The sequence below is a fragment of the Mustelus asterias genome, chromosome 10, assembly GCF_964213995.1.
Source record: "Mustelus asterias chromosome 10, sMusAst1.hap1.1, whole genome shotgun sequence".
NCBI lineage: Eukaryota > Metazoa > Chordata > Chondrichthyes > Carcharhiniformes > Triakidae > Mustelus > Mustelus asterias.
In genome coordinates, this window is record NC_135810.1 from 97994495 (window position 1) to 98007310 (window position 12816).

Here is a 12816-nt window from a genome sequence, read left to right on the forward strand (position 1 = left end):
AAAGCAAGCCACAAGATATTTTGGAATGTGCCTATAAAGGCAAATGTCAGTCTGCAATTTGAAATACTAAACTGGATTTCAATTTGACTGCATCAGGTTTTAATTTTCCGGATCATTATAAAGGAGGAAATCGTGTGTTGGCAAGGGCACGAGTGACAACGCCCAGTCTTAAAAGCTTTAGTTTTCTGTGTTCAACATTTACATTCTTGTCATTTCAAAAGCTGTATTTACTGCTGTATTCTTCAGCTGTGGCCTGCAGTCTGTTCAGTGACTCAACTTACTAACTTTGTAACATGGAAAGAAAATGCACCTGTTCTCCCTGCTGTTGAGGGCTGGAGGTTGCAGACTGCTGGGATGACTGTTGCTGAGAAAACTGGGGGAGCTGTTGCTGCTGTAGTGGATTGAAGATCACTGGCGGGCAACTTGACAGCTGGGATAGGATTAAAAATGTAAAATAAAGACAAAACCACTATCTAAATTTGGATTACATATTATCTTCATAACTGCACCCCTTTTCTGGCACAAGTTATTTAAGAATTCACATCGAAAATTTGTGATACATTGTTTTTCTGTGTGCCTGTAAATGACATGATAAAGGCCACTGTGAACTTATTGTGCTTTTTATAAAGTAATAATTTTGGCAGTGACAAGGACATAATTACTTTCCATCCTTATGTCATAGAATCCCTAGTGAAGAAGGAGGCTATTCGGTCCATCCAGCCTGCACTGATAACAATCCCACCCAGGCCGTATACCCATAACCCCATGTATTTACCCTGCCAGTCCCCCTGACCCAAGGGGCAATTTAGCATAGCCAATGGACCTAACCCACATATCTTTGGAGTGTGGGAGGAAACCGGAGCACCCAGAGGAAACTCAAGCACATGGAGAACGTGCAAACTCCACACAGCATATCTCAAACCGAGTGGCTAGGAAGGCCATTTCAGAAGGTATCGAATAAACCAGTTTGTAGTCACTTTAGACTCTCAGGAACAGTAGGTTTCCTCGAAGGTCATTAGTGCATCAGATGGATACTGACAATGGTCTTTTTTTCTATTTACAGCTCATAAATGACTGAATTCGGTTTCACAGCTTATCAGGGGCAGCATGGTGGCACAGTGGCGAGCACTGCTGCCTCAGCACCAGGGACCTGGGTTTGATTCCCAGCTTGGGTTACTGTGCGTGGAGTTTGCACATTCTCCCCGTGACTGAGCGCGTTTCTTCCGGATGCTCCGGTTTTCTCCTACACTTCAAAGATGTGCGAGTTAGGTGGATTGGGAATGATAAATTGACCCTAGTGTCAGGCAGATAGGCAGGGTAAATATGTGGAGTTACGGGAATCGGGCCTGGGTGGGATTGTGGTCGGTGCAGACTCGATGGGCCGAATGGCCTCCTTCTGCAGTGTAGGGATTCTATGATGGGATATGAACTCATGACCTCTGATTTGCTAATCAGTACATTTCCCCCAACAGGATCCTGTACCACTTTTGTCCATGTGGTGTCAAGTATCCATATTCAAATTGTTAAAGTGGACATGATGCCTGGGTATTTAATTTCTAGGAAAATGTATGCATGCTTTCACATGCTTCCACAGGTTATAGAGAAGCACAGTTAAAGGGGCGATGAATTTCTTCACTGCAGAATTCCTTTTTTCTTGTTGAAATATCTGAAGTTTCATAAGTTGGCTGTAGTGGGAGAGTTTGTGATTGAATCACTGGCACATGCATGTTTGAGTCATAGTAGCCTTATTGAGCGGTGGATTGCCTGCGACTCATCACCTGTATACATTCGATTTAAGCTTTTGCCACCAAACCCTTAAGATTCTGAAGGAAAACCACGCATTGGATCTGCGAAGCAGGCAGCATTCCACCTGTAAAGGGAACTTTCAAAATAAATATGTGCATCAGACCCTAATTATAGTGACAAAAATTAAAATAAAATGCTGTGACTGCTGGAAATCTGAAATAAAAACATAAGAGTCGGTCAGGCAACCTGGGTTAATGTTTCAGGTCTATGACCCTTCATCAGAATGTAATTGGATTTGCGCAATTAAAAGGAGGGAAGGTGGGAAAAAAAAACAAAGGGAAGGTCTGTGATAAAGTGGTGTTAGTGAGATTAAATGACAAAAAGGGTTCACGTTGCAAGGCCAAAGGGAGCGGTAATGAAACAAGAAATAAAAGATATGTCTAGAAGAGATGTGAATGGCAGCACCGTGAACAGCTGCCATCGGAAAGCAAAGAGACAGAAGAAAAACAAACCAGCAAAGAAACAAGAAACACAAGGGGCAGCGTCTATCAGCTAAAACGGTTGAACTCAATGTTCAGTCCAGAAGTATCCAGCCAGAAAGATGGGATGTTGTTTCTCAAGTTTGCATTGAACTTGATTGAAACACAGTGAGAAGCCACAGACAGAAAGATCAGAATAGGAGCAAAGTAGGGAATTAAAATGGAACGCGACTAAGTTTGAGGTCATGGTTGTGGACTGGCTGGAGAGGTTACCTCAAGGCTTAATTGGAACACTACTGTATAAGGTTAGAGATTTATAACCAGGGATGCAACACCTGACACACCATTTATAGACTTAAATTAAGCACCATCACTTGGCTAAAACACAGTAGGCCTATTATGATCCACAGAACTTTCTTCCATGGGATGCCATCCCAGCAAATCAGCTCCTTCAGAATGGGAAAAAATACCAAATTTAAAAAAACTCAACAATCATTTTCCAGCACAGTTTATTAAAATGTATTTAATTGTGTTTTCAGCATTGTTAAAGCAGCATGTCAGATAGCAATAACAGAGTGGAAGCAAGATGGAAAATTAAAATAACAGACAACCGGAAAGTCAGAGTCATGCTTGCAGATTTGATGGTGGTGGCCCATAAACAGTTACCCAATCTTTATTTGCTCTCCCCAATTTAGAGACAGCATCGTGAGTGGTGAATTTGATATACATATTTAAACAACAACCTTCTCAACCTGTCGTGTCTTCTTCAAAGACTTGGCACCTACAGTCCCAAGTGTCTCTCTTCCGGCATCCACTTTAAAACTGTATCATTTAGCTTATATTTCCTCTCCTCACTCTTCCAATCAAAATGCATCAGTTCAAACTTCTCTACATTATATTGCATCTGCCATATGCCTGCACATTTCACCAGTCTGCCTATGTCCTCCTGAAGTCTGTGGCTATTCCCTAACTTTTCTGAGTTCTGTCTCATCTGCAAACATTGAAATTATGCCCTTTATACCAAAGCTCTGATCACTGATATACATGATGTGGAGATGCTAGCGTTGGACTGGGGTAAACACAGTAAGAAGTCTCACAACACCAGGCTAAAGTCCAACAGGTTTATTTGGTAGAAAAATCCACTAGCTTTCGGAGTGCTGCTCCTTCGTACTTACCTGCTCGCTCCTCCCTCTGTAGCTGGATCCTAGACTTCCTAACCTACAGACCAGTCAGTAAGGATAGGCAACAACACCTCCTCCACGATCATCCTCAACACCGGTGCTCCACAAGGCTGTGTCCTCAGCCCCTTCCTATACTCTATATACACACCTATGACTGTGCGGCCAAATTCCCCTCCAACTCGATTTTCATGTTTGCTGACGACGCCACCGTAGTGGGTCGGATCTCAAACAATGACGAGACAGAGTACAGGAAAGAGATAGAGAATCTGGTGAACTGGTGCGGTGACAATAATCTCTCCCTCAATGTCAACAAAACAAAGGAGATAGTCACTGACTTCAGGAAGCGTTGTGGAGAACGTGGCCCTTTCTACATCGATGGGGACGAAGTAGAAATGGTCGAAAGCTTCAAGTTTTTAGGTGTCCAGATCACCAACAACCTGTCCTGGTCCCTCCATGCGGACGTTATAGTTAAGAAAGCCCACCAACGCCTCTACTTTCTCAGGAGACTAAGGAAATTTTGTATGTCCGCTACAACTCTCCCCAACTTCTACAGATGCACCATAGAAAGCATTCTTTCTGGCTGCTCATAACTTGGTATGGCTCCCGCTCTGTTCAAGACTGCAAGAAAGTACAAAGAGTCGTGAATGAAGCACACTCCATCACTCAAACCAACCTCCCATCCACTGACATTGCCTACACTTTCCGCTGCCTCGGAAAAGCAGCCAGCATAATTAAGGACCTCACGCATCCGGAGCATACTCTCTTCCACATTCTTCCATCGGGAAAACGATACAAAAGTCTGAGAACACGACTCAAAAACAGCTTCTTCCCTGCTGCCATCAGACTTTTGAACGGACCTACCTCGCATTAAGTTGATCTTTCACTGCACCCTAGCTATGACTGTAACACCACATTCTGCATTCTCTCCTTCCCTATGTACGGTGTGCTTTGTCTGTATAGCGTGCAAGAAACAATACTTTTCAATGTAAGCTAATATATGTGACAATAATAAATCAAGTTTAAAAAATCCTTGCCAGAATGCTCCCATCCCATGAAATAATAAAAACAAACTTCTATTTGGTCACCTCTCAGCCTTCTTTTTTCAAGAGATTTCCTTTTTCAGTTCTTTGCTGTACATTCTGTATTCAATTTGACTCTCCAGTGGATTATGAATCGGCATTTATCAAGAGTTTCATAGTAATCTATTCATATACCTTTGGCTTGGTAAGCATTTCCTTCCTCTGTGGGAATGTGTGTAGTCTGTACCCAAACTGTCTCCTCTTTGAAGGCTTCTCATTGTTCATTTATTGCTTTTGCGCCAGTCTTTGATATCAATCTGTGCCAGATCCCTTTCAATGCATTGAAATTAGCTCTCTTCCATTTGAGTATGTTCACATTTGAGCTTTCTTTATAGTTTTCCATTGCAGATATCCTCTGCTTAAAGCATGCTCCAATAATGCCCGAATAGCGCTGCTTCAATTTTTGTTTTCGCATCGTTACTGTGTATGCACTAAGGATGGTGTTGGTAGCATTTTCAAACACAGTCCATAGCAATACACTATAAATACATAATTTAGCATTTCTCCTTTCAGTTGTTGCTGTGCTTCACCTGAAATTGAGGATATGAGGTCTGATTTCAGTTTGCTGAAAACACAAATATCAGCACAAAAACTGAGGTCAGTACACAAACTGGAGTGATATCAAAATCAGTTACTGGCACCAGGGGTCTCTTAATCAACTGTTCAAATCAGGTAAGGAAGTCTCTCTCCCCCCCCCCCCCCCCCAACCACCAAAAATAAATTAAAGAGCCAGGCATGCAAATGTGATGTGAGAAAAAATGTTTTCACACAACCAGTGGTTCCGGAATGCACTTCTAGGAAATGTACTGGAGGCAGGTTCAGTCGAGGCATTCAAGACGGCATTAGATGATTACTTGAATAGAAACAATGTGCAGATGTATGGGGGAAAGGCAGGGGAATGGCACTAACTCATGATGCTCATTGGGAGAGCCGGTGCAGACATTGCTGGGCCAAATAGCCTCCTCCTGCACTGTAACAATTTTGTGATTCTGTGATGTACACAGCCAGCTGGCACATGCAGATTTATCATCGTCATGTGTGCTTTGCTCGAAGGCAGCCTCATAGTGGTCCTGACATATCTTTCTATTCTGTGCCAGTCTTTTCATCTGGCACTAACATCCTTCAAGCCCTATATGCTCTGATACTTCTTACTGTGCCCACCTCAGTCCAACACCAGCATTTTCACATCATCCTTCAAGTCATATAACGCTGATATTTTCTTCCTTCCTCTTGCTCTTTTTCCTTGAAGTTTCCCTCTGTAACATCTCTTACACGTCTCTTTACTCTTAAGAGTGTCCTATCCTGTCCCTGTGCTTTTTCCTAATTATGTTCAACAAATTTCTTTGTTCATTCACTCTCTGCAGTGCTTCATCATTTATTATTTTTCTGTCCAGCAAATCCTTTTCATCCTCTTTTCAAACCCACATTTCAAGGCTATTTAGCAAGTTAGCCTCCTGCTTTCATAAGGTCTCGCATTCACACAACACTCCAAGTCATGCTTAAATAAAAACAGAGCGCTGGAAAAACTCAGCAGGAATTGCAGCATCTGTGGAGAGAGAAACAAAGTTAATGTTTCAAGTCCATATGATTCTTTTATGTAGCTGGAGAAGGAGAAATGTGATGGATTTTATACCGAAGAAAAGGGGTGGAGAAAATGGAAGGTCGGGTAAGTTGTAGCTCAGGAGACATTTAAGAAAGGGAATGTTAATGGTAGCGTTAAAGACTAAAGGTAAGATGGTAGAATATATTAATACCAGAACAATGGTCATTGTTCTGTGAAAGCAGAACATAAGAACAAGTTACAGATGGTTCTGTGAAGGTGGTTGGGGCGGGGTGGGGGTAGGGGAAAAAAGATATAAAGATGGAAATGGAGGAGAGAGTACATGGTCCGAAGTTGTTGAACTCAATGTTAAATCCAGAAGGTTGTAAGGTGCCTAATTGGAAGATGAGGTGCTATTCCTCCAGTTTGTGTTGGATTTCATGGGAACATTGCAACAGGCCAAGGGCAAAAATGTGCACATGAGAGCAAGATGGTGAGCTGAAATGCACACTATAGGAAGACCAAGGTCACGCTTGCAGACAGAGCGAAGATGTTCCGCAAAGCAACTTGTAAAGAGTTTGGAGTAAATGGCACCTCAGATGTGTCTTCCTCTTTGCTGAACTGAGATCCCCACCTCCCACTAGTTGACAGGGGCCTTAGACTGCGTTTAGTCTCCCCATTGTAGGGGAGACACATTGTGAGCAGTAGGGTGGGGGTAAGGTGAAAATGTGTTTGGTGGTGGCAACATGGAGGGAAATTATGGAGATTGATCCTTTGAATTTGGAGACTGGTGGGTTGAAAAATGAGGACACTGGGAAACCTGAGAGAGGGGAAGGGGTGAGCGCAGAGGTGCGGAGATGGGGTGAACATGGTTGAGGGCCATGTCAACCACAGTTGGGAGGGCAGGGGGCAGTTCATGAAAAAGGAAAACATGTCAGAAGCGTTGTTTGCTCCAAGTCGAAGAATCCCTCCAGTGCAGAAGGAGGCCATTCGCTCAATCAAGTTTGCACCGACTCTCTGACTGAGTATCTTACACAGGCCCTCTCCCCCACCCTATCCCTGTAACCCCACACATTTACCATGGCTAATCCATCTCGTCTACACATCTTGGGACACAAAGGGCCAATCCATCTAACCTGCACATCCCTGGACTGTGGGAGGAAACTGGTGTATCTGGAGGAAACCCATGCAGACACGGGGAGAATGTACAAACTCCAGTTACCCAAGGCTGGAATTGAACTCTGGTCCCTGGAACTGTGAGGCAGCAGTGCTAACTGCTGTACCATCGTGCCGCCCGTTGCGCCACTCTATCGACCTTTACAAGCTCTTTATAAGTTGCTTTTTGAGATTTTATCCAGCTTTTTGGTTAGGAGCTTTTCATTAAATGCACTGTATTAAGCTAACAAGACTAAGACACCATTTTGTACTAACCTGGGCTACAAAGCAATTTTGTGTTCGGTACTTCATCATGCCGTATTAATCAAAAATTGCTATTTAATTAGTAACCGGCCAGAAGCATATGATTAAATAAGTAGTGAGTTTAATATATAATTGAAGAATAAGCAATTAATCAGGTAATTATTATGATTGAATAATATTCTAAGGTTTGAAGTTTAAAATATTAATTTGCTGCTGTAAACATTGTCCAAGGGAACAGAGAGGACTCAGATATCGAAGGGAATGTGGGCCTCACTAGACCCTGGCCATCTGGGGCAGGCATTCAGAGAATGAATGAAAACCTGTCTCAGGAAAGATCATGAACCACCTCATTGTTCCGCTCCATGGAGCAACGTATGTAAATGGATAAATCCAATTATTAACCCAGTAACAACAAATGACCAATGGACTCATTTCAACAAACAGGCCTGATCTGAGATGAGGTGCTAATTCAAGGGTTAAAAGTGAGTTTCAGGAGCCAGTTTGTTGCTTGTAAGTTGGACTATAGTTGTGGAGGTACTGAGTGCTCCCTGCAGCAGGATTTCAGGAAATCACTGTCGGCTGAGGAATCGGAGGAAGATTCACATTCTTGGCTTGTTCACCCAAAGTTGAGAAAGTCAGTTCTGTGGTTGATAAATATACTTTTTTCCTTTTAAATATAGACCTAAAAAATGTACTATCCAGAGTTCTGTTTTTGCTGTAGTTGATTAAAGTCTTGTCAGAACCAAAGTGGATCTATTGAGTTAGAGGGTAAGGATAATCTCTGTACAAGTTGACAGTACCTTTGATCAACATTGTTACATCCATCTTTCCTTCCCTATCTTTCCTGAATAACTTGTAACCTGGAACATTAAGTTCCCGATCCTCCCCGTGTTTGAGGCAGATTTCTTGTTATTACCATGTGGCAAATTGTGCCTGCAGCTATAAATTTTATTATTAAAAAAATAAAATTTGCACACTCTGCAATTGTGCACGTGCACTTCAAACCTACCGGCATCCGACCTGCATCCCCTCCTTGGGAACCCACCTATTTCTGAACTATCTTACATTCCAACGTGGCTTGTTTCTCTGAGTCGCCCCTGCATCTTGTTTCTCCTCTCATTCTGCTGCTCCTCCCCTGCTACATTTGTTTAAAACCTTCTCACAGCATTAGTTAATCTCCCCACAATGACGCTGGCCCCATATTTGAGGTCCCTGCTGCCTGAGGAATCGAGTAGCCCTTCCTCCTCTACCATGCATTATCCTGCCTCATCTTGCTGCTTCTATATTAACCAGCATATTAAAAACAGTATTTATTAAACAATAAGTTTGATTAAGAATTGAAGCAGTTCCTAGCAGCCCTAAAGATGTAATGAAAAAGTAAACAAAATCAATCAATTACATTTTCTGAAGATACTTTGTATCCAAAGCAAAAATAGGGTAGGATATCACTAAGAAAGCCATATTTAATTCTAGCTGTTGTTAGTTACAAAACTGTATAGTTTGCAAAGAGAATCTACATTTTACTTCTATAACAGTTATGATTTTGGAAATTAAAGCATCTCCGAAAGAATTTAGTCATTCTGCTGTGACAAGTTCAAAAGTACAGTTCATCACAATGGGAATACATTCACAATAAAGATATGTAAAGGGTTAAGAGAAAGTTAAATCCAAAGAACTGTAGGAAACAGGAAATTTCTGAGGATAGATATGGAATAATGCGTTTAAAATATGTATAAAACAAATGGCCAATGGCAGAAATTAAGGAAGAAACAATAGCTTTTTATTCACCCCACAGCATTTGAGTGAACTACATTGCTATCACATAGCTAAATTTAATGCTATTTAATTGCTTAAAAATGCATGAAATTGGAGATTCTAGGAAAACATATGCATAATCAAATGATTAATAAAAGCATGTGGCTGCTGTGCTGATTGAGCCTTTGAAAGATTATCTATTCCAATTGGAATTGCAATGTTTCATTCGATTATCCTTGTGGCCTATATAAAAATACTCAATTTATCTTTTATACACTCTATTCGAGACTAATATAAATAGGGGTAGTGAAACAAAAAGATTGATGGAAGGTCACTAATGAAGCAGCTGAAGGTGGTTGGGCACAGGACACTTTCCTGATAAAATCCTGCAGCAATGTCCTGGTGCTCAGATGATGGTGTTCCACCAATCAGAACCATCATCCTTATTATGACTTTAAGCAGGGAAGTTTTCCCAGATTCTTATCGACTTATGACTGCTTAACATCACACTTGGTCAATAGCTGTCAAGGACAGACATTCTCACCTCACCTCTAGAACTCAGCTTTTGTCCATGTTTGGACCAAGGCTTTACTGAGGTTTGGAGTTGAGTGGTCCTTGCAGAACCCAAATTAAGCACCGATGAGCATATTATTGCTGAGTAACTGCAGCTCAACAGTATTGTTGATGACTCTTCCATCACTTTGCTGATGATTGAGAATAGACTGGTGGGACAGTAAGTGGCAGGATCGGATTTGTCCCACTTTTCGTTGGCAGGAAATACCTGACCAATTTTTCACATTGTCGGGTAGATGCCGATGTTGTGGCTGAACAGGAACAGCTTTACTAGATGTGTGAGTAGTTCTGGGGCACAAACCTTTGGTGCTACAGCTGGGATGTTTCCAGGGCCTGCAGCCTTTGCGGTGTCTGCTGCACTCAGACTTTTTTCATAACATGTGAAGTGAATTGAATTGGCTGAAGACTGGTTTCTGTGGTGCTGAGAACCTCGGGAGAAGGCAAGTTGGGATCATTAACTTAGCACTTCTGGTTGAAGATGACTGAAACATTTCAGCCTTGTCTTTTGCACTGAGGTGCTGGGTTCTGCCATCATTCAGTGTGCAACGTGCCTTCCTTTGTTCGCCAAACTTTGATGTGCAACTATTATTCTTCATGGAAATGTCACTTTGAGCAAATGCATTTTTTGAGGTGTACAAGGAACTTTTAAGTTACATTTTGAAAAAAATTGCAACATGTTATGTGCCTCTAACCAAAGAAATAAAATAAATGATATACCAATAATGGTGATAAATATCAAAAACAGTAATCATGTTTCTTTTGTGCATGTACACATCTCCTCCTATAAGTTATGTATACATTCTTAGGATCAATAAACATTAGAACCTTTAAGTGACAATATATAAAGGATTAAAATATCTTGTCTGCCAACACAGCATGCCATTGCAGCATCCTAAAAGGGACAGAATTTTTGTTTAATTAATGACAGTCAGGAAACTAATGACCACTACCTTAGACAGGAAACAATAATTCAAGTATTTTCCACTTTGGATTTGCTGGCTTATTTTCAAGGCCTTGTATATGAAATACAATAATGTGTGCTCACACTTGTGGGTGTTATCCTTTTGTTACAGCTGCATAAGGTGCTGGAGAAGGCCTGAAGGATTTGCCATCGCAGAAAAACTGTTGAAATTTTAAAAAATTCATTCGTAGGACATGGCGTCGCTGTCTGGCCAGCATTTATTGCCCATCCCTAGGTGCCCTTTAGAAGGTGGTGGCGAGCCTTCTTGAATCACTGCAGTCCACGTGCTGTGGGTTGACCCACAATGCCGTTAGGAAGGGAATTCCAGGATTTTGACCCAGCGACTGCGAACGAACGAAGTGGCTTGGAGGGGAACTTGTAGGTGGTGGTATTCCCATGTACTTTCTGCCCTTGTCTTTCTAGATGTAAGTGGTCGTGGGTTTGGAAGGCGCTGTCTAAGGATCTTTGGTGAATTGCTGCAGTGCATCTTGTAGATAGTGCGCACTGCTGTTACTGAGCGTTGGTGGTGGAGGGAGTGGATGTTTGTAGATGTGGTGCCAATCAAGGGGGCTGCTTTGTCCTGGATGGTGTCAAGTTTCATCAGTGTTGTGGAGCTGCACCTATCCAGGCAAGTGAAGAGTATTCCATTACAATCCTGACTTACGCCTTGTTGATAGTGGATAGACTTTGGGGAATCAGGAGGGGAGTTACTCACCACAGTATTCCTAGCCTCTGATCTGTTCTTGTAGCCACTGTGTTAATGTGGCGAGTCCAATTGAGTTTCTGGTCAATGGTAACCCCAAGGATGTTGACAGCAGTGATGATAACACCATTGAATTTCAAGGGGCGGTGGTTAGAGTGCCTCTTATTGGTGATGGTCATTGCATGGCATTTGTGTGGTGCGAATGTTACTTGCATTATTAAATATTAGATATTTGAACCATAAATGTGGTTGTATTCATTCTTGGAATCTAATTCAACTTCACGTACAACAAACTGTTTAATTGTTGGATGGAAGCACTTTGGAACATTTATTTTAAATTCTTTGGCTATCATTTTCAGCCAGGAGACTTCCTCACATATTTCAAACTGCTTTCTTTGGTCAGATGTACCCAAGTAGGAAGAATGTAAAACCATAAACACACATACATCCTATTAATTTCACTGGAACAGTTCCAAACCAGAAGACAAATGCTAAGTGAAGACTGAACAATATGTAAATAAGGGAGACTACGCCTAAATGTTTTTTTTAAAGAAGTTGTAGCAAAACATGTGTTAAAACTGCACATTGGACTCTAATTGTCTAAATATTCAAGTTTGCTTGGAGCACTGTGGTGCTTGTCTTGAATCGTTATATCAAGAATATCAATGCATGCAAGTTACTCCAGGATTGCCATCTGAGTGTTAATGAAAAATCATGTTTTGAAACATCATATAAAATTAACATACAACCTTCTAAATATAGAGTTAATGGACATAAGTAGTCGAAGTAATAGTCTAAACACCTAAACCAAAATAATGTAATTATACAACAATAACTACGTTAATAAAATGATCCATACTGTTTCATATTTTATCCATTCTTATAGATAATATTTAATTTTCATATAGAGTCAAAAAACTTTTTTTCTTGTATTGTGTGAATAAGGTTCAGTATTTAACATGTTTTGTTAGTCATATTTCTTTCTGTACTTTGATTGACATTGTGTCAGTCTGTACATTTCTCAGATTTTCATAATTTATCATATAATCCTTACAGTGCAGAAGGAGGCCATTCGGCCCATTGAGGCTGCAACGATCCTCCGACAGAGTATCTTACCCAGGCCCACCCCCAGCCCGTAACCCCAGGCATTTACCCCTCTAATCCCCTAATCTACTCATCTTGGGACACTAAAGGGCAATTTAGTATGGCCAATCCACCTAACCCACACATCTTTGGACTGTGGGAGGAATCCAGAGCACCTGGAGGAAACCCATGCTGACACGGGGGAGAACATGCAAACTCCACACAGTCACCCAAGGTTGGAATCAAACCCGGGTCCCTGGTGCTGTGATCCACTGTGCCGCCCACAATTTAAAAGTA

At 41.5% G+C, this 12816-nt stretch overlaps 1 protein-coding gene across 13 annotated transcripts in view; it reads right to left on the bottom strand.

Annotated features, from left to right (window-relative positions):
• Positions 1-12816, bottom strand: part of supt20 (SPT20 homolog, SAGA complex component) — a 74830-nt gene that overhangs the window by 4912 nt on the left and 57102 nt on the right. For 9 of the 13 annotated variants that reach the window (XM_078222280.1, XM_078222279.1, XM_078222277.1 and 6 more), the window contains one exon: positions 311-430. The exons of the other annotated variants lie outside the window; for them this stretch is intronic. In XM_078222280.1, the coding sequence (XP_078078406.1) occupies positions 311-430 (120 nt within the window). The remainder of the gene's footprint in view (positions 1-310; positions 431-12816) is intronic. 13 annotated transcript variants of the gene reach the window in all.